This window comes from Perca flavescens, chromosome 18 (genome assembly GCF_004354835.1).
Source record: "Perca flavescens isolate YP-PL-M2 chromosome 18, PFLA_1.0, whole genome shotgun sequence".
Classification (NCBI taxonomy): Eukaryota; Metazoa; Chordata; class Actinopteri; order Perciformes; family Percidae; genus Perca; species Perca flavescens.
Window position 1 is genome coordinate 19607571 of NC_041348.1, and position 23105 is coordinate 19630675.

Sequence of the window (23105 nt, forward strand, 5' to 3'; positions counted from 1 at the left end):
ATATTGGCAAATACCTTTCGCATCTGGAATAATAATAATAATTATTATTATTTATACTTTATTAGTCCCGCAAGGAAATTTGCTATGTTTTTACTCTGTATACACATTACACACAGGCCTGAAACACACATGCGCAGTACCTATACATGCACTAACGGAGAGATGTGAGGGGGCTGCAGCTGTCGATGGACAGGTGCTCTGAGCAGTTGGGGGTTTGGTGCCTTGCCCAAGAGCACCTTGGCATTGCCCAGGAGGTGAACTGGCACCTTTCCGGCTACCAGTCTACCACCATACTTTGGTCCATATAGGGACTTGAACCGCTGACCCTCCAGTTCCCAAACCAACTCCCTATAGACTGAGCTACTGTCACCCTACCCCAAAATAAATTGACTCTCTTATGCTGTGTTCACACTGCCCGTGTTTGCAGGAATTACGCAGTGCAATTACTGTACATGCAAAGTCAATACAAGACGCAAATCCACGTCATTCTCGTATCTGTATGAGATGAAATATTTCCGGTGAATGCATATAACCGATGCATATAACCAGCGACCTGCTGTTTCCCAAGACAAGTCCACACAGACTGATTTACTGAAAACAACTAGCCTTGCTCTCTCCAAAAGCAACAAACTTCCAAAATCCCGTTTGTTAGTCTGTACAACATCTGAAATATAAAAACGACAAGTTGGAGTTTTACGAGTGGTTATGGGTCAGACTATTTCCTGGCTGGGAGCGGTAACTGCGCTAACCTAAGCTAACTGGCTGCTGGCTGTAGCTTCATATTTATCACACAGAAACAACAATCTTCTCATTCCCAAAATGTTTTTAAGTGCTTTGAAAGAGTCTCTGATGCATAATCTACAGCTTATTTGCATATTCTCTCTATTTTCTTTTTTAACTTTTTTACCTGAAGCATTTTTTGAGGACCTTTTACAGTAAACTGCAGAGAATGAGTCTTCCTCTAGCAGAGAATCCAGCAATGGTGTGAATTCTGGGTGAGAATTACTTTGAACCTTCCTCGTTAACAAATCAATAAGAACCAAAACCAATAAGCCTTACCTAAAGACCCCAAAAGGATGATGGACTAAACGTAATATGCCATTGAAATGGACTACATTCTTTGCCTTTTTTTTTTCCTCATAATGGCTCTGTTTCTCATCTCCTCTCTCTTTCTATCTTCACATATCTGCTTTCACCTCCTTGAACTCCTCCTTTCCTCTGCCTTTATCTCTCTGTTCTCCTAGTCGCCCCCTCCAACGGCGTCATCCTCCTTTCGTCTGCTCCGAGACTCTGTCCACTCCTCAGGGGTCAGAGGTCGCAAGGTTAACTGTCACGTACAAACTATGACTCCACAGATCGATGCTAAGCCTGTTATCTCCTACTGCGAGTTTGCGTTTGTGTTCGTATGTTCACTTGGGAATAATCCTTCTGTGATTGCTCGTGTTGCTAAACTACTACCGAGTCATTCAGGAAAAAAAGCAGACTTGTAGAAATTAATGTGAGTGACACTGTACTTTTTCTTTTCTTTATATTTGTGCGCAGTTAAAAGTTTAGGAAAATTTTAAGCTGCATTAAACAGTAAGTTTTCCTCCTTTTGCATTTTCAGCAGCACCTTGCTGCATTATTGTCATGGAATGCTGGGAATGCCAGTCATGAGTTGGGTTAGAGCAGGGCAGGGTCATTGCATCATATTTCATAAATAACTGTCACTTTCAAGTTGCAGACACATTTGCAAGTCCTACAGGGCTCTTGCAAGCTCATGCATGGGTATGGTATTTGTTTTTATAGTAAAATGTGTCAGAAATAAAGGGAGTCTCATGTGGCAAATTGCAGCTTGCATTCTGTTAAGATGTCTGATTACATCTACAACCAATTATGACCACAATATTATCTAAACCACGTCATTTCATCTGGTTTTGCAGATCAGTTTGGTATTTTGTTTGCTTCAGTCAATGCAAACAAAATCTGACATCTGTGCATCCAAGGAAGGACTGATAAAGGTTGTGGAACTTAAAATATAGCTGCACCCTGTTAAAACATTGGATTGGCTGACCATAATTCACTGGTCGAACAGGTAAAAATAATATAGCAGTGAATTTCCTTGATGATACTTGCAAATTAGTATTAATAATTTGGATTACTATACATTTAATGTCTGTTATCTGCTCTCCTCGCAGAGTGTGCCTTTTTCGCATCTTGTAGTACATCCCTCCCAACCTGTCCCAAACAGAATGTCTCCTTTGTGGTGTCATTTTTCAGGGCTTTCCTGGAGGAGTTTGGGCTGATGGGAATGGAGCCTGAGTTGTCCATTAGTTAGATTAGCAGCACTGTGGGGAGGCTCTGGTTCCCTCTCGCCTGGCCGGGACAGACAAAGCTCTGGCATGCCTGCTATTGTACGACTGTCAGTCGGAGATGGTCACTACCAGAAAAAACTGTCAGGATCTTGTATCATTAATATTCTTATAATATAACTTTTTGCTGTAATGTTGGTTTATTACTCAGTTTGTTGTTGGATTTGTGTAGCTCTTTTTCAGCGTGATTTGTCAATTTACCAGAGATTTGACTGTTGAGGAATGATTTTATTGGGGTGTTGTGAATGTGACCTGATGTGAATTTACCCCTTTTTGGTTGTGTCGTGATGTTTTTGTCTTTTTAATGAATTTTACCGCCTGCTAATAAAACTATTTAAGGATGTGTATCATAGTGGCACCATTCAAGGATCTAATCCTTGCAGGCTGATTCACTGATCATAAAACATGATAGGTCGGTTGAGATAAAGGAATATATTTGGTTGGCATTATTTGAAAACTATTATACAGTGTATGCATGGTGGTGAATGGTGACAAGCTGCTGTCTGATGGATTGTCCTTTTTTGTAGTTTTGGTGCTTTCGTAAAGGCTGTCATTGTCTGCCTTAAAGAAATGGTTTAACATTTTTTAAATAAAATGCCCTTATTTACTTAATTGCTGAGTGTTTCATGAGAAGATTGGTGTGAGTCTCTCTTCTTTTTGTGTCTTTTTCAGCCTTTGGAGAAAAATGGACAAATCTCCAGCACGACCAGTCTGAATGGACACTCAGAGGACAACACGCTGGCAGAAGGTGTGTGTGTATATGTGTGCGTCTGTTCCGTCAATACTGTTTATTTAAAGTGTGTGACTTTGGGTGATGCTCCTGTGGTCGCTGGGGTAAGTACTGGTAATGGTTTTGTGTTTGTGTCTGAGATTTTGTATTGTTTCTTCAGCAGTGTGTGTGTGTGTGTTCTTGTGTGTGTTCTTGTCTGCAAATGTCTTAATGGCACTGCAAGATTTACTTGATCCTTAACTTATCCCTTTGTCAACACATAGGGGACACCTATATGGGCTTTTCACACAGGAGCCGCACACCCAACACCCCCTCCCTGTTTTCCTCACACATTCCTTAACCCATCATTGCGTGTAAATGTTACCTTGCATACATACATCCATTTTCTAAACATGTACTTGGTCTTAGTGTGATGCTGCACTTAGGATAGATGCAGGAAGAATTTGAGCTCAAATCACAACTCTGCGTATGATCGGCTACGGAAATATCACTTTAAATTTGTAGCTAATGAACACCGAAGTAGAACTAATTTAATAGACTTGCCAAAACGTTGTTCTCATAAAATATTTAAAAGACTGCTCTGTGGTGTCGTAGACGATACTCTAACCACCTACACATGATCTGCCGTAAAACTGCTCTGCGTTGGCTGTGCCATTTTTTTCCTATCGGGAGAGCGGTGGAGACAACTCAAAGAAAGGGCTACTCATGGTGTGGCACACCGCTCGAAATTTGCTGCCGAGTGCTGCTCTTAAAGTTCAAATTATTTCAACTTTGACTTTGTTGCCCCTGACCTTAATGATGCATACCTGCGCTGCGCATTGCCTCTAAAGTGCCTGCACTATGCTCTGCACCCTACCTCGTAGTTTAACTCTGATCATGTGAAGGCAGCTTAAGGAACATTTCTTAAATCAGTAATCTGAGATAATCATTAACCAGTAGTAAACTGGGCAAAATTGATTTCTACCATTAACATGTGCACCAACCTGCCCTGTCCATCTCCTGCAGCACCCTCCTATCTCCAGGGCTGCGTTTGTTTATTTTCTTTGCCATTTCTATCGTGTCTCCCTCAATCTGGGAGGGCTTGAGGGCTGCAGGGTCCTGTACACCCTCCCTTAATATTTAAAAGGCTGTGACCCGGGCCCCACACAAAGCAACTTGCGCACTTCATAATATGTTATGGCCCAAGGGAAGGGGTAACCTAATACTGCTTAAAACACAGAGATATGTCACATACCACTCTGTCAAATAACCTATTTAATAAGCTATTTAATGAAGCGATTCTGTCCGTTTATAGAGTAACCCAATACCCTCTTCAGAGCAGAGATACAGAGTATATGAGTTGATGTGGCACTATAGACTAACAGAATAATTAGGTTGTTGAAATTGTTGCTTCTGTAGACATGTACTGTAAGTTAATTAGTAACGTGGCAAGATATTGAACAGAAAAGAGGGTAACCACATATTTGCTTTGTCACGAATTCTTAGATCATATAGAAGCTGCAGACCATTTGCTTTCATGTACACGAAACCAAGTTGTATTGTCTTTTAAAGGGTTATAATAAAACCTTTTGAACACAAGAAGCAAAATGTTTTTCTTGTCTTTCACTAGAAACAAACTACAGAAAACAACTGATGTTGTGAAACCGCTTCAAGGCTACAGATTAAAGGAGAGGAGTGAAAGGAAGAAATATACACAATGGGGGAACAGAGAGAAGATAGGGAAGTAGAAGATGTGCAGGGGTTTTACATCCCAGCACTTCTCTACCTCTTGTGCAGCCTGATAAAGACAGCAATGCATTGTGGGAGACAGGAAGAGGAGAGGAATCTCTCTGATAACAACGAAAAACAACGGACAGGCTGCAGATCAAAAGACTGACTCATAAGCAAAAACAAACACACACACACACACACACACACACACACACACACACACACACACACACACGTACATGCAAGCCCAGGCATACACAACCGTGATCTCTATCAGGTATACCAGAGTGTTTACAGTTTAAGGACCAGGCTGATGGTAAAACGCCACACCCCAAGCACATCCCACACTAACCTGGATAACATGACAAGTGTCTTGTTTGAAGTATTGTAGCAACTTGAGACAACATGAGCAACCTAACTCACTTTCTTATAAAAAGCAATACCTGTTGGTTTTGTGCTTATTTTTTATATCTGAATTGTAGACAGGAATTAAAAGACTTAAAAAGCGTATAATATCAGACCTTGCTGCAGACTTTCATGGGCATTTTGTAGAGGGAAAGTCAATTAGTCTAAGTCTAGTTTGACGGTGTGATTGTATGGAAAGTGAAGTGCAGGTATATAAAGTTGCAGCAAAAATATTTGACTTGATCATCATCTGTCATGAAGTGTTTAATTAAATTACCAAAAGTATTTGTTTATTTTAAAGTAGGCTATGAGGATGGCGTGGAGTTACATTTTCCAGTGCAGTCAGTTGTCGACCTCTTTGTAAATCCGAAACCCTGGTCGGCCCTCAGTTTTGCATAAAACATAGATAAATTGGCTCAGATACGGTTTAAAAATCATTCTTAAAGTCTGTTTTAACCTTATTTGGGTGCTAGATGGGCTGAGAAAGCCCAGGCAGGAGAGCTGAGGCTTAAGAATGCAGTCTTAAGAGACCGAAAGAAACAGAATAAATATTACATAGAAGCAGAGTATTGAGGGGAAATGTTTCTTTGCTAAAGAGAAGGGAGAGGCAAGCAAAGCGCGAGAGCTAGCAGGAGGAAGAATAGATAGGGATAAAGAGAGAGAAAGACATTAACACAGTCATCCATGACTGATGCAGGCACTGATTGCGTCATATTACATAGTGCATCATTACTACAAATTGAATCAAAATTAGACATATCACTTCAGCTTTTGTCAGAATAAAACCAGTCTCTCAGACAATATTTCTTTTTGTGTACAGCAGTAAATCATGTGTTATCAAAGAAACCATGTCTGTGTTTTCACATGTTAATCTCATTAGTAACAGTAAGATTTGTTGTGTGCTGTGTTGCATCCATGTAGATGTACATACTGAAGCCTGCATATGTGCTTGGGTTGCTAGTTTCAGGGGTGTGGCACCTGAGGCGCAGTGGGGGCCCAAAGACTGACATCATAGCTGATGTAATTCACTGGCCAGAGCGTTGAAGGTCCCTCCCAGATGGCTTACAGGCTCTAAGAGAGGACAGATAAAGTTTTCTGGTAGGCTTGAGGGGTTCCCTGCAGTTGATGTTTATTTGTACTAAAGCTGGACATCATTTATAGGTCAAATCCTGCATGTCTGTTTTGTTTCATCCTACTAAAGGGAGCAGATGGAAACAGTGTTTCTCTGTCATTTTCTGCTACAGTTTTATTTCTTCTGTGGTTACAGGTGTTAACTTTTATGAGGTGAACACATTGCTGTGTCCGTGTGTGTGTGTGTGTGTGTGTGTGTGTGTGTGTGTGTGTGTGTGTGTGTGTCCGTCCCTGATTTAATTCCAGGATGGACTCACTCAGACTCTCAGACTCAGGGGACATACAGTCATGTTGCCAAAATGTTCATCATGCCTGTGAAAGGGACCTCTCCCTTCACTTAAGCTCTGTCTGATCTCTGCCAATAAGGCTATGCACTCATCGTAACACAAACCAGCCGCTGGATTGTTCCTTTTGGATTTTTGCCTGTATTCCCTTTTACATTCCAACTGACAATACTCATTACATGTTTCCTATTAAGATGTTTGTGCATGGATTTTTCTACTGTACTCGCAATATTGGGAGGAATTATTTTGTCCTTGGTTTGTTCTCTATTTGCGCAGATGCTGATCATCAACTTGCTGCAGGACGTCAGAATAATTTCTTAATTTCTTCTTCTAAGTTATCCCAGAGGAAACTGTTAGGGAGGCATAGTTTTCGGTTGGAGAGCTAAAAAGGCCCTGAGCCCCTTAAGATCCATCATTGTCCAGTCAATGTTCATCAGTGCAGCATGTTTTATTCAGTCATTTGTTATGAAGTGCTTTGATGATACACTTCAGGGCAAGAGAGAGGATAAGAGAGCTCTATTAGAAAGCGGTCATTTGTCAACTGCAGAAACTGAAAGCCTTTTTTTCCTGCTCAAATACAATGTGCAGCTCAGTGTTTCTGGTAACAGAAGCAACCTCAACGTTTTAGCTATTGAAATGAAGCTTGAGTAAGTTCTGACAGACCACAGCATCAGCAATAACGAGATTAGTTAATGGCAAGCTAATAAAAAATCTATTAATTCCCTTGTGTTTTGTTCTAAAGCTAATTGTTGAAGCTTCATTTATTAAACCGTTACATTGTAATAACATACAGTCAGTGTTGTAACAGATTCTGAACTGAGCCATATCATCAAACATAATTGTACTGCTTGGTTCTGGTGAAACAAGACAAGCCAGCAGATAAGTGAGGCTACTCTTGGGCACAGCAGTGCTTTGAGCTAAATGCTAATGTCAGCATACTAATATATTTTGTAGGGAGTGCAGCCCTGTCACAAGCAAATCATTTAAGATAACTAAACTAAACTCAAAAGTCTTCGGAGTGTTAAAAAAGGAGTGTCCCAGGTACAGAGGGCCTAAAATTACAGTAATAAGGTCAAACTCATGGTAGACTCCCACCAGGGCTCTCGTACCCCCCAGGACCCTTTTGTCTCCGCAGGCGCTTCTCTCTCATCTTTCCCAGCATCAGGGAACCTAATCTCCCTCCTCAACCCCTAACCTCCCCCAGGCATATGGAGGATTAAGAGAATGGACCAGGAATGTGACTGACCCCTCCTCCTTCTTCTTTAGTACCGTTATGGCTGTTATACAATTCAGCAAGTAGCCATATACTATAATATGCCAGTTTTACCTTGCAATTAATGATAAAATCTTTTAGTAACTGCCAAGAATGTGTGCGTGAGGTGAGGTTTTTCACTTGTCTCCGATGCAAGAATTAAGTGTAATCTTCTTGGTGCTGGATACTCGATACTTCAGCAATCTTCCTTATCCCGCCCTGCTTTAAGTTACCCACAGTTGTCTTTTAGAAAGGTCTGAAAACAAGTTAAATTGGTGTGGAAACAAGTGGATTTACTCACTCTATTGAGTTATGTCCTCTGACTGTGACGAGAACATTTTTATTTAAACACTCAGTTGAGATTAAATGACTTGTTAAGATGAACCATTTTGAGTGTAGATGAAGCACACATTAATAGATCTCTGCCAAACCCTAATGTTAAACAGAACCATACTGAGGTAAAGAAGATGGATAAGCAGCTAGGAAGAGTGTTAAGGATAAGAGCAATTGTGAAGAACATTTCTGGGCAAGTTCTCATGAAATGCTGCTGGTTAGAAAGTGGGAACCCTTTTTAATTCAGAAGCGAGATAAGACACTTTTCGGGTTGAGCAACAGCAAACCAGCCTGTTTCTATTTTATAAAAAGCTTCCATCTAGACTACCTTTGAAGAGAAAAACTCATTTGAAACACGCATTTGAACCGACAAGTTAACAAGCGAAGTCTTTTTCATTCATCTCTTTACTGTTACACTCGCTTGTACATGTGGATTATTTCCAAGGATTTTTTTAAGCTCCAGGAGGGGCTTCTATAGATCTACACTTCCCCATTTTCACAATTTAGTCTGTACTAAACAACAAGATGATGCATAACAACAACTGGAATGCCAAATTGCTGGTGCAGATATTCCAGGAATTCAAGTATAACAGATGGTAAAACTGGCTAAACATACCCCTCTGGAAGAAATGCTATTCTTCAACCAAATTTAAAATAACAGTTTTTGTCGTATGACTTGAACTGGACTGTTAAGAAGACCAACAAGCACACACACTTGATCTCAAATGTAATTGTTTCCAGTTGCATGCAAGCTAAGATAAGATTTTTTTTGGAACAACCCCTTCTCTCTCAATGCTGAAAGCTGTAAACATGATCCTCCATTGTTTCACAGCAAAACTACACAAAAGACGGTCATGAAATACCCAAATTTGAGACGTCACATCTTCAGTGTTTATCTCATCACGCTGCATCACGTTATGTACAGAAATAATGTCACCAAGAAAAGGCGGAAAGGTTGTTTGGACGGCCTGTGCAGAGTACAGAATGAAGTGTAACTCAAGGAAACGGGCAAAAGGAAGAGGAAACCGTGATGTCAAGGAATGGGTGCATTTCCTGTCTGACATTGTTATCCGTCTCTCCAGCACACACACAAACCAGGAGGAGGGGTGGGATGGGGGCTCAAGAGGATAGAAGAGACACTGGGGAAAGTGGTGGAGATGGAGAAGGATTAAAAGAGGACTGGAGTGTGGATTCGGGAGATAAAAACGATGGTATGAAAGGAGCAAAACGTAATAAAAAAAATGGAGAAGAAAGGAGAGGTATTGAATGAAAACACTCTGATCTCAGGCAGTTTCACACACACGGCCCTCGTTTCCCTTTCCTCCAATTATTTCAACATCATCCTATTCAGTTCTTGGAAGAGTAGGAGGCGTTTTCTTCTGTGTCCGATGATGTCATTCACTTCTTTACGGGCTACAAAAAGCGCCTCCGCCCACCCAGCACCCCAACCCCCCACCCACCCGACCATTGAAGACCCCTCCTTTAAACATTCCTCAACTCAGGCATGTTTTCTGATTTATCGAGATATGTGGGGCGTCACCCCCCCCCAGACTTGGCCGTATGTTGTCCTGATTTAGCTGAGGTTTATATACAAAATACACATCCATTCATTTAGTGTTGTGATGGAAACCTATTTTAATTAAATAAGCATGTACTGAAAGAATTTATTTTAAAGTGACTCGTTAATGAACTGTCTTCCCCTTCCTCTCAAGTAGCGTCAATATACTCCTTTACATTAGTAGCTTAGGGTTGTTAAAATCCTCTTATTCCATTCTGTCTGACAGTATCATATACAACATATGTATCAGCTAGTTTTAGCTTTTAATTGAAGCTATGATGTTTAGTGAAAAATTCAAACCAGATTTATATGGCTGCACTACTCCCTCAAATGGACATGTTCCAGATGTCGTGTACATACTTTTATTCACATTTCTCACCCTTAGGGCTAATGCAATTGGTCAACAGCTAATTTGATAATTGTTTAAGTGATTTTTTTAAAGCAAAATCAGAGGTTATATTTCTCAAATGTGATTGGTTTTTTTTAGTCTTCTTTGTCTCCTGTGAGAGTAAATTAAAGTTCTGTGGGTTTGAATAGTGTTTGGCTGCAGATTAGTTTGTAATGATTGGGTCACAGCAGGTCCGTAGGGTTCAAGTGGTTAATCAAATAAGCACAGAGACCAAAAATATGTAGAGAATTACGTTAGTGTTTTATACTTAGTCCTTATATATATATATACACACAGACAGACAGACACGCCAGCCTTGCCCTCTACCTCCAAGAACCCATGCAGCTCAGTGTAGCCTGAAGCTGTGCCTAAATTAAAATATTTCAGTATGTATGGAAGTCCAGGAATGTGACTGATGTGAGTGAGTCATATGAAGGAAGTTGGGAGGGGAAAGGAAGATGTGGGCCGACCCAAAAGAGGTACTCTCATTAAACTCTAAATTCCTTTCAGTCTGACTCACTGTCTACTCAGCATAATATACAGTACTGTCATAGTGGTCATTATGTAGTATAGTACAGATAGTGAAATACCCACCAGATGAGTCACTGTAGTAACAGAAAGGCTCACTGGTGTGTCAGAATGAAATTCTTAGTAAATGACTGTGATCAAATGAGCGGGTCTTCCATGATATACCCATAGGATTCCACTCTTAACTTGCTGCTACTTACTAATGCATGTAGGAAATTAAATGATATGCTTAGACTAAAAACACTTAACTAAGTTACTTAGACTAGGGCTGTCACAATAACTTATTGTGCAATATATTGTCCCAAAATGAATTGCGATAAACAATATTGTCATTTTAAGACCATTTTACGCCACTGATTACATAATGACAATATTATAGCATAATAATGCAAGCACACTCTTTCATAGATCAAAGAGCGTTTCATTCTTAAGAATATTTAGAGATTGGAATCAGAATGTCAAAAAATATATCTTAAATAAATAAAACCTAAATAAATAATAAATAAATACACCTTTTGTTAACAGAAAGTGTTGTAGTGGCAGAGTAAAAGGTTTTATCTCCTTTAGAATGTCATCTTTTACTTGTTGTACAAAGATGGAATGGCAGTTTGGGAGATGTAAGTTTTCTTTGGCAATTCATACGGTTTGTCAAGAGTTTGCAGCATATTTTTAAATGCTGGTTTTTCGACCGTGTTTAATGGCTGCATCTCTTTGGCTATATAGCGAGTTACGCAATCTGTGAGCGTGCGCGATTTCGTGCTGTCACGTTCATATTTGCACTGCCGGGAAAAAGCATCTGTAACAGATAATTGTCTGGCAAACCCCTCTCCACCTACAGCTGCGGTTGTTCCCAGGTTAAAAAACTGGGTGGGATGGTTATGTTTTTAGGTGAGATTTTAGGTTAGTTGTGTTGTTTTCGCTGCCAATGTTTTAAACAAAGTCGACATACAGACTTGTCCATGTTAATTGGCTCTCCTCTCTAATTCAGCTTAAAGCCAAAATGTTTCCAAACCAGAGCTGAAGATTGTGGCTTTGAAACCATGTCCACTGGGACTTATTCTTCCTAACTGGCTGTAGATGTCACGAAACACTATGGGCCTAAGATGCAGTGGGTTCATGTCTTCTCTTGACCTGTCGCTATCCGCTCTGTCTGACTGTCTGTGTGTGTGTGTGTCAAAATGAATATACTCTTTATTTTCAATTATACAAATGATCAATTGCAATATATTGTGTCACCAAAAGCTATCAAGCTCATTTCCATATATCGTGCGATAAATCCATATATTGACTATCGCGACAGGCCTAACTTAGACCAGAGAAAAGAGCAGAAGTGTCAGCCATGGAGAGCCTATTTTTGCAAAAGAAAAGCAAGCGTTTATCCCTAATGTTACGAAGATTCATTTTATTATCCTCTCAGGAACTTTCTCCTGAAAGTATTATATATTATCTGTTTATATTAAAAACCATGAAGCCTTCGATTCATGGGCATAGATCTCTGTATTCACTGTCTCTAAATTCAATGGCTCTGAAGAAACTCACAGGAAGTGGTGTCTGATAAAGAGAAAATAATAATTGGTTTCGGCCACATATGGTCCCAGAGCTTTTCTTTTTTGTCTTGATTTGATTTTAAGCGGTCGCCTGTTTGCACCTTAGAAATGGAGAAAATATTCAGTTTGAGTTTCAGGAAAATCTTGAACTAAGAAAAGCACACAAAAATATTGTACAACTTCAATAATCTAGCGCCTGGAGCGGACACTTGATTATTGCAGCTATGCTTGTTATCAGTACATTTCTCTATACTCTATACATTTAAGTGTGTGTGTGTGTGTGTGGGGGGGGGGGCTTTCAGACAGTACTTGATTAACGCTGTTATCACCCATTTGGGAGCCTTCTGGATGGAATTCACACATTCCTCTGGGACAATGCTGAAGTGTGACAGATCTGATTATGCTGGTATTTACCTGAGGATTTATCTGCATTCCTTCTAGTCTCTCCACCCTCCCTCAGACAAAAGCTGAATTAAATGTGTCTGTATTGGAGCAATTGAGAGTGGCTTGTTAACATTCACATGGGGCAGGCGGCAACTCGATGGCACCTCTGTTCATGTTAGGTTTGGGTTAAGGCACTTGGTATGAACTTCACCTCAATCAAGGATATGCTTGGAGAGTTTTGGGACTGTGCAGTGAACTATGACTTACTATTTCATCAATTTCACTTTATAAAAGCAGGGACTCAAAGAAACCATTTTTCAAATGTAAAAAGCCTCCTGAAAAGGGGTGGGCGGGGGGTGACGGATTTTCAATTAAACAAAAAAACAGCCTTTTGAGGACACACATTGGTATTAAGGCCAGAGAAGGAGACTGTAGCCATCCCCCAATCTGCTTCAAAGAAACAATGGGCATAAGTTTGTGTGTATGAAACAGTTTGAGAAATTAAGGGGGGGGGGTTGTATGGAGTTTGAACATGTACAATTACTTTTTTTGGAGGGATGGTTGACTAATGCATCCTTAAAAGATTCCATGATGAGCTCCAGTCATCCCGGCTGAACAGTGAACTCTGAGGGGAGGGTGAGTGGATAAGGAGGAGGAGGGCTCCCATTCAGAACAGCTGAAGAGAGGAGAAGGAGGTGGGAGGAAGAGGGAGGGGTGGTCCTAACATGACATGTGTGTCAGTCTGTTGAAATGTGTGTGAGCCCTTTCTTCTGATCATACTGGCTGAGAAGTGCTGGAAGAGAGAGAGACACGGCTTCTGCCCTCACACAGAGTTCACTAGTGAAGACGGAGCCAAGCAGAAATTCCTATAGATTTTACTGTGCACAGAAGTGAAAGGAAACGAGAGATACTCACTTTTGAAATATATATTTTTGTAATTCTCTTTTATTTTTGTCATTTAAAAAAAAAAAAGATTTTTGGACTTTTACCAATGCTTGGAACAATAACTCTAACAGGTAAGAAGAATGATTCAAAAAGGTCTCATTATTTACATTTTTAACAATTTAGAGTTCTCTTTAACTTTGCTAAACATGTGTGGCAGCTTTACTGTGACGTACCAATATAATTTGTTAAGTTAAAACTAGTCATTTATTTAGGATGTGTATGAAACCCAAAGCAGTGGTTTCTCCTTACATGAGTGAGTATAGCCAAAGGCATTGTTGTCCTGAGGGTGTGGTTAGTTAGCATTGTAGATGTCCAGGCTTTGGTTGTTGGGTGATGGTTTTGCTTTGGCCACTGTAGAGCCTCATCATGTAGAAAGTAAAACAATGATTTAATGCTGTAGTGTTCTGATTTCATTCACTTTCATTCAACCCTGTTTGTGAGCTTAAATTTAATGTGTATCAAGTGTTCATTCATCATTCTTGTGCATCACCAGTAGCTTCACAGAATGTGTACAAGAAAACACCCCCCTTTTCATTGCTGTTTTACAGTAGCCCTGTAGTGAAACCTGTTTATGGACTGTACTAACAGATACCTCTCACAGTGTACCGTCTCTGGCCAAAGCTGAACTCTGAAGTATACATCCTTTACTAGCGCCAAACTTCTTTCAAAGCCTGCTTTTATCTCATAGCTCCATCCAAGCCAGCCCCCTATGTCAGAGGAGTTTTTCATTAGATTAGAGTGGGATCCTAATTCCCAGTGGGGTTTTTCAGCTTAGCCGCAGAGGGTAGGTAGTCAGGAGAAAAGGGGCGTATGAAATTAATTGCATGCCAAAACTGATTCTTCTTCGGTTCATAACTGGGAGTGATGGAATGGAGTCTGGAATGTTTTGCTTCGTGGTGACCTCAGGTTTTGGTTTCTGCACATAAACAGGATACATAAGCATATAAATAGATACATATTGTTGTGTATATTTGGCTTTGGGCTAATTTAATTCAGACTTTGACTTGATACTGTGTAACAGTGGGTGTTATCAGTGCTGTTGATGCCTCGGAGACACTGTGACCACACCTTTGATACAGAAAGGGGGTGCTAGTATAGGGTCTGTTGGGGGAGGGTGTGGGTGTCTCCTTGCCCTCTTTTTTTTTTTAACTGACTTCTTTTGTTTAAAGGGATTCTGCTCCAGACTATGATAATTACAAGGATTTGCATACATTTGGCAAAGTTTGTAAATGGCTGCCATTTATTGCCCCCCCCCCCCCAAACAACACACTAACACATAGTAGTGCTGATACAGCCACAACAGAAACATTATCTGATCTCACTGGAGAGTGTTTGTTTTTGGCTGCAGAGATGATATTTAATATGAGAGCAGTGCCTTACCACATGCTCTCGCACATAAACAAAGCTTTTCTGCAGCAGAGAGAAGCATTTTAACTATGAATGTGTGTCAGAGATATGTAACACCCTCTAAAGTCAGTTAGGGCTTCGGCTCTGGGGCAGACCCCTGCCCCCCTACCCCTTAACGCCATCCCTTCATCTCTTTACTGTCCCATCCTCGGCCCCTGTAGCCTTCCCCTTCACACTCACATTCTTTCTGGTACAGTCGTTATTTAAAACACCCACCCACCCTCCTCCACCACACATTAACCCCCGCCACAAACCAAATACAATCTAGGGATGTTAACAGTTGTGTGCCTGTAAAAAGAAAAAGTTGGGCCAGAAAACAAAGATCAAAAAGACGGGAGAGATGCCAGTAGTCTGTTAAATCAACATGGTTCCTGTTTTATTATCCATGTAGATGCACATGGCCTTGTCCAGCAGTCTGAGTGAGTCCATCTTGGAATAAATCATGGCCACACACCCCATACGTACCCTGAAAATAACACCTATGCGAGAGAGAGCCCACTGCCATGTGACACTGCTGTATTTTATAAATCGCCCAGGTCTTTCTTTATTCATGTTTACACAATTTTGGTAAAGTCAGCAAACTTCCCCCAAGCTGCAATGTGTCTTGATTATAGAAAGAATTGACCACTCCCCTTCCTTTTATTTTCAGGGGCCAGAGAGGGAAGGCTATTGTGTTTGCATGAGTGTGTGCCTTGGGATGGGGGTGGGTCCCCATCTATCCTGCTGTGGTGGAATTTGGGTCAAGGAGATTGGGACTTCTTATTTTAAGGAGGGGTAGTAGTGGAGGCCTGTATTGTTTGGTTTGAATCCTACATGGGCACAGTCGAGACGGTTTAACCGAAAAACAAATAAACATTCTTGAAGTCCTGTGGCATTTAATTTCAGATTATGTTTAGAGCATCCTAAAATAATTTTCCCAGAGTCAACAGCATAGCTCACATTCCTCTCAAGTCAAATCTATACATAAGATATGGGTGTGCCCCCACTAATAACAGTGTATGAAAGCACTTCTTTATTTTATCGTACTAATTTAGTGTAAAACACTGCAGTGTATGGTGAGGCTCTATCCCATTTGTAGAAACAATAGTTTTTCTATTTAAAAGCTAAAATATTCTAGGACTGCAGTGCTACTGAGTGAAGCCTATAATTTAGGGAAAGGATGTGAAAAGATGTGGATGCATAATTTTACATTGTTGTGTAAGACAAGAACACAGTCATCTTTCACAGATTTCTTTCCAAACTGAATCCAATTATCATAGCAGATACCACAATGAAAATGGCAATTGGGATCAAATACCTTGTTTTGTTTTTTTACAGTGTGCTTATGCATTTTTGTGAAGGAGGTAATTCCCACAGTGTGCATGGTTTTAGGGAGTGCATGTGCGTCTTTGTGTTTCCCAGTGTGTGTAATCAAGTTAGCTAATAGGCATTAAACGTCCTGGGACTTTGTTTTGAAAGTCCAGGGGTATCAAATGTTAGGTTTCCCAGACTGTAGCGAGGTCTGAGGAGAAAAGCGGAGAAAAAGAAGAAAAGCTTCAAACACTGGCAGGTCGTCATCCCCCTACGCCTTCCTCTGTCAAAACACAGACATGGCAGGCAGACATTGTGTGTATGTGTTGCATATTTTAATAAACTATATTCTTAAGAGTAATTAAACCTCTGGTTTCTTCAGGCTTCAGTCAAAAAAATTATAGCTATTCTGATAAATATCGATCAAAATGGGAAAATATATCATCACATTTTTGCCATATCCAGCCCTAGTTGCATGTGTGTATTTGTCTCTTATCTCAGCTGATAATACATTTGTCTTACATTTGTACAACTCACAATGATGGAATAAGTGATCCATCTTAACCAATAAAAGAAAGTAGAAGTGGTTCACAAATGCACCATTGTGGGGTTGTCTTATAGGTCTGCTCACATTATGTTTTGGGACAATAATCTACAAATTGCCAAAATGATTACTGTCATTGTGCAACATTTTCTATGAAACTCACTTTGGAGATTACAGTTTTATTTGTTTCAATGCCTTTTTTTTGGCATGTTTACATAGCACAGGATTAGCTGGGCCAATTTGTATTCTCATTGGAATTAAGTAGTCATATGTTTTATCAAATCTGCCCAGGGGGTCAGGATCTCTGCAAATACTTTCTGTACAACGTCTCTGATTAAATCAAGATGGCAATAAGACATCCTCTGTTTTTAATGGAGTTTCTCCTCAGAGCAATGACAGAGATTTTTATTGAACACAGATTAATCTCCTTACCATTACCCAAATATGTTAAATTGCAAGTTACAAATTGTAGCTCTGTTCAAAGCATTTTTATGTGAATATTTTTAGGGATCTTTCTTTGGCGTGGTAGGAGCTGTGAGAGGAAATAGTAAAACAGGATCTTCATCAAAGTTCTTTCTTTTCTTGTCATTTCAGTTGGCCAGCCAGATGGTGTAGCTCAGAAGGAGGAGGCTTCTGACACTATGGACACCATCCAGGGTGACGTGGCTCCTCAAGTGAACAGTGAGAAAGTGGAGAAAGAGTCTCCTGATGCCAATGACATCTCTGCTATTGAGGAGAAAGCAGCGGAGGAGAAACCTGATGATGCCAGTGAAGTGGGCTTCAAGAAGATCTTCCGCTTTGTGGGCTTTAAGTTCACACTGAAGAAGGACAAAAGTGAGGAGAAAGATCCTGTGAAGCTCCTGACAGTCAAAGATAAAGGAGAGAAGGAGGAGGTTAGTGGGACTGATGAACCTACAAAGGAGGAAGAGGCTGCTGCCACTGTTGAGGAGAAAAGCACAACTGAAGAAAAGGAGGCTGATACAGTGGAATCTACTGATGAGGCCAAAGTCAGTAAAGAAGACCAAGCTGAAACCACTGATGCCCCGGCTGAAGTCCCTGCAGCTGAAGCTATTGATGAAGCAGTCAAGGAGGAAGGAGCTGAGAAGGAAGGAGAGACCGCCCTGTCCCCCTTCAGGAAGCTCTTCAGTGGAGGACTCTTCTCTAACCTGAGAAAGAAAGCCAGCATCAAAAAGACAAAAGATGAGGAAGACAAGGAGGTAGGTGTTGAGAAGGAAACGGCTAAGACAGAAGAAACTGCTGCTGTTGTGGAAGAAAAGGAGGAGAAGGATGAGGTGGAGCAAGAAACTAAGGAGGAGGCACCAGCAACTCCAGAGGAAGTGAAATCAGAGACTACCCCAGAGCCAGAGGTCACTGTTGAAACCCCTGCCGCAGCAACTACTGAGGAGACCAAACAAGAAGGGGAAAAGGCTGAATCTAGTGCAGAAGAGGAGAAGGCTCCAGCAGAGGTGACCTCTGAGGCTGAGCTGCTGTCATCACAGGAGAAGGCTAAGCCCCAGGGTAGCCCCCTGAAGAAGCTTTTTGCTGGAGCTGGCTTGAAGAAGCTCTCAACTAAGAAACAAAAGACCAGGAAAGACACTGAGACAAAGCTTACTGAGTCTGGGGAGCAGGCGTCTGAGCAGCTTCAATCCTCCACAGAGTCAGCAGAGGCTCCAAAAACTGACAGTGGGCCCTCATCTCCCGAGGAGTCAGGAGAGCATGTTATTGTTGTGGAGGTGACCCAGAATGAGTCTAGCCAAGAGACTGATGGTGAAGTTGTCTCTGATGGAGAAAAGAAAAAAGAGGGTATCATTGCCTGGTCCTCCTTCAAGAAACTAGTAACACCCAAGAAGCGTGTAAAAAGGTCTTCTGAAAGCGAAGATGAAGCCACAGGTGAGAAACCAGCAAAGTCAGCCACCCTGTCCTCTTCTGAGAGTGCCCCGTTAGCAGATAAGAGTGTTGAGGAGGAGGATAAGGAGGATAAGCCAACTGAGGAAGAGCCAAAGACTGAAAACACTGAGAAACTGGTCAGCAGCACTGAGGAGCCCAAAAAGAAAATGGACACCTCTGTCTCCTGGGAGGCTCTCATGTGTATGGGTGGACCCAAAAAGAGGACTAGGAGGACCTCTGATTCTGACGATGAAGAAACCAAGGTTGAAGAGGAGTCAACAGCAGCAGCAGCAGTAGAAGGGGAGCAGGAGGGCAAAACTGAGGCTGCCATTGTCACCTCCCAAAACACAGAGAGTGATGGAGAATTAGTTTCCTCCACTGAACCTTTAAGCACCCCCCCTGATAGAGAGTCCACCTGGGACACACTGAAACGCATGGTTATGCCAAAGAATAAAGCCAAAAATGAGGAAAAGCCTGAGGAGACTCCAGAACAATCCCAGTCAGACAGTGAAGCACCAAAAGATGAGTCGTCATTCTCATTGAGGAAGCTCTTCCCTGGACGCAGAAAGAAGAAGACTGAAAAACAAGCCTCCACTGAACAAGGCTCAGGTGAGGAGGACTCTGACACCCCAGCTGTGGTTCCTCTCTCAGAGTATGATGACCAAGTTACAGCTGAACAGGAAGCACCAGCAGAACCGGCTGAAGTCCAGATTAAAGAATCCGCTGAAGATAGATCCCCTTCCTGGATCCCAGCCACTGTTGAAGATGGTGATGATCAACATGATCAGCTGAGTGACATTCCAGAGGAGGCTGAGAATGCGGCCACGCCAAAGTCTGTTGACACTGACATTGCAGAGGATGAAACAGAAGCCAAGGATTTGTCCCTTAAAGCTCCCAAAAGCGCAGAGCGCAGACTGTCCACGGCTGAGGTGAAGCCTGTCGCTCCAGCTCCATCTGCAAATACTGTTCCAGTTCCTCAGGGACCCAAGCCAGAGAGCGCAGAGGAGGTTATTGAGGGCGTAGAGGCTCAAATTAGTGAAATTCCACCCCAGACCAATGTAACTGTTGAAGATGTACCAGTAGAGGTAGTTTCTGAGAAAATCGAGAGTGAACCACCAACTGAGAATGCAGAGTCAAAGACAATAACTATCCTGACGCCACACGCTCGTGACGAGGCCATGGCTATCTGCACTGGCCTAGACACCAAGGAGATTGCCGAAGTAGCTCTGGAGAAACCTGTAATGCCCATCGTAGCATATGTGGCTGTGATCCATGATGCTGTAAGCACAGAGGTGTCAGTGGAAGAGAATACAGCAAGTACAGAGGCCATTGCTACAGAAGATCCAGTGCTCAACGCCCTAGTGCACCAAGTAGAAACCACCAAGTTTGAGCCTGTTGTTGAAAGTTCACAGGGTGGATTATTAGACATTCAAGCAGCCAAGGAGAACCGTGAAACCGAGATTGAGAGGGCTAGAATTGTCAGCACTGTTCAGGAAGAGGCGGAAATCATTCAGCCTACCACCATGAGCCAGAACTGTATTAATGCTGTTATAGTCGATCCCATTACACCAACATCTGAACCAGATGTTTGCACCCAGAGCATAGAAGTCACTGAGCCAACTATAGAAACCAAGGAAGTGCAAATGGATGTGGAACAGCTTGCTGCCACTGAAGAAAATACTGTAAAAGAGGTAGCTCAGTATGTGACCGAAGAGAGAGCCTCCACCGTATGTGAAACCACAAAGACCACCAACACAGAGGAGACTGAGCCAGCCATCCTTGTTGTACCAAGCGAGGAGGTTTCTGTTATCACTGAGACAGTTGTCCTTGTGGCCCCAGTCAGTGCGGCAACACCACCCATGGCGACCATAGAAAATGCACCACTGTCAGAGTCAGTCCAGGTGCAGGAAACCAAGGAGGAGGAGACCGTTGAAGAGACTGTGGAGGCCACTACTGTTCAAGCAGCAGAGTCAGAGATCAACTTAGGCACTGAGCAGTCCAGCGAGAAGATGGAGGAAATCAAGGATGTCCAACAGACCAGTGAAATTGAGGCTCAGAGCATAGTCATTGCCCAGGCTGTCATTCAGGATGCCATGGATAAAGTTTCAGAAGACACCCCTGAATCCAAAAAGCCCACCACCCCGACACCAGTCCAGGCTGTGGCAACAACAGAGAAAGAGATTGAAATCACAACAGAGGGCCCCGTTATCACTGAAACCCCTGTTGCTGTCTGCGAAAAAGCAGCACCAAAGTCACCTCAGCAGCTCTGTGTTGCCATGGAGGTCATTGACACAATCCCAGTCGAGGTCACAGAGAGCATTGATGCCTCTGTAGAGCAGCAGAAACCAGAAGAAGGGTTGAACAAAGCTGTGGAGGTAAACATAAGTGAAGAAACTGTCGTATTGGAAGAAGTAGTGGAGATAAAGACAGCGAGTCAGATAGGTGAGGACCTCGAACAGGTCAGGGAAGAACAGAGCAAAGAAGATGCAGAGGATCAGAAACCAGATGTAAAAGAAGCAGCTGAGGAAGTGGAACCACAATCGGAGGAAACAAAGGCAGAGACCCCTTCAGAAGAGAACAAAGAGAAAGTGCTTGAAATCCACATGCCAGTCCAAATGGTCCTGCAGACGGCACAGGTGTTTGAGGAACCGTCAGTGGAAGAAGAGGCCGTGGAAGAGTTTGTCAGCAACGGCCCTGTGGCAGAAGACACTGAGGTAAAAGCTAAGATCGCTGCATCTGAAAACAAACTCTCAACGCTGTCAGAAGAACCGCAAGGGACGGCTTCAGCAGAGGTTTCCTCTCCCAGCCAAGTCACAGAGGCAGAGACACCAGAGACACCATCGGGAAAGTGCGCAGAAGTGATGGCGCAGGTGATCGAAGTGATCGAGGAGGCTGTGAAGGAGATCGAGCCTGTGTCCACAGAGATCACAGCGGCATCATGAGCAGGTGAGACTGATCTTACAACATTGATATTGAATGTTTATGACAACTGTTTCATATGGTAACAAATCAAAATGCAGCTAATCCAAAACGTAAGTAAATGAAAGTAGTGCTTTTTAGTATTTCAGTATTGTAAAATGAGTGATGGAACAGTAAAGAACGACAAAAGTTAGTTATTTTCAAAATTACTTTGTTGGCCTATCAAACAATCTTCTCATAGTGTTTTTTTAAACATCAATGGGCCCTACTTTTATTAGGGAGTAGGGGAGGGGATTTGCCCACTGACCAGATGAAAAAGCTTTTGTTCGGGGTATGAGTAACCAGGGGACCTTTGATATCAAAGCAGGAATGCCGCCGTTGACCCCTTCTTTGTAGGCTGGGGTCTTAAAAGGAAGCGGTGTGTGAGGGGCAGATGAACTTGTGCTGAAAGACTGATTATGATTCCTCCGTTCCCTCCTCCTGTTTTTCTTCTATCACAGGCTCAGTATGGAGTCAAGAAACCATGTCGGAGTATGCATATGTTAGATTTAATTACAAAGCCTCAAAGAGTTTGAGTTGTTTTTTTTGTTTTTTTTATTTTGACTGAATTATATCTTTAATATGTAAAGGATAGTGCAATTTTAATGTGCAATGTTTCAGTGACACACTGATGTTATCTGATGTCTGATGTTATATGTGGAGGAGGGAGAAACTGGGCGTAGTTCCTTTTTTAATATTTATTACTCAGTCGTGCATCTCTGCAGCAGAGGAAAGTCTGGAGAGGGATAGAAATGGGAGAGAGCAGCACTCTCACACGGAGTGTGTGCTGAGTCATAAAAAACCTTGAAACGGTAAAAGAGAACTAAAAGTGGGAATGAAAAATAAGGAATATTGCAGGGGAACTGAAATGATTAGGGAGTCATAATTTATATGTACAGGATATAAACAACTTTTCACGTTATACATTATGTCTAAGGATTTATTGACATTGACAATATACAGTATAAACCAATTGCGTAGTGCACCAGAGAGGAGCTCAATATTTTGTTAAAAATAAATACAAATATTTAATTATATTCTGTTTGTTTTTTTTTTACAACATAACACTCCGAGGGACAAAGTGGTTTCCAAGTGTAATGTCAATCTAAGATGGTTTCTTTTTCCAGAGAAGAAAAGATGCAGTCTTTTCTTGTTCCTCATATCTTGTTTGTGTTCTTTTCCACCACAGCTGAAGATACAAGACTGATGCCTGGGAGACGCACTGGTTGGATCAGGAAGTATGTGATGAGGGGAGAGAGAGAGAGAGAGAGAGAGAGAGAGAGAGAGAGAGAGAGGCTGCTCTGTGGTAACACACTGATACTGGGCCCATCCTGCCCAGAGAGACTGAATGACCTCCACCTCCCCTTCCACCTGTACTCCAACCACATTCTGCAGCCCTGTCACCCCAATGTGACGTCCCACCGCCATATCCTCACCCGCTTACTCGCTCTCTCACACACACACACACACACA

At 41.9% G+C, this 23105-nt stretch overlaps 1 protein-coding gene across 2 annotated transcripts in view; it reads left to right on the top strand.

Annotated features, from left to right (window-relative positions):
- akap12b (A kinase (PRKA) anchor protein 12b) overlaps window positions 1–23105 on the top strand; it is a 40311-nt gene extending 17206 nt beyond the window's left edge. Inside the window, exons 2-4 of one of the 2 annotated variants that reach the window (XM_028605177.1) lie at window positions 3024–3099; window positions 17382–21620; window positions 22822–23105. In XM_028605177.1, the coding sequence (XP_028460978.1) occupies window positions 3024–3099; window positions 17382–21616 (4311 nt within the window). In that variant the 3' untranslated portion in view covers window positions 21617–21620; window positions 22822–23105. Of the gene's footprint in view, window positions 1–3023; window positions 3100–13386; window positions 13618–17381; window positions 21621–22821 lie in introns of those variants that run through there. The other variant, XM_028605178.1, reaches the window with a different exon arrangement.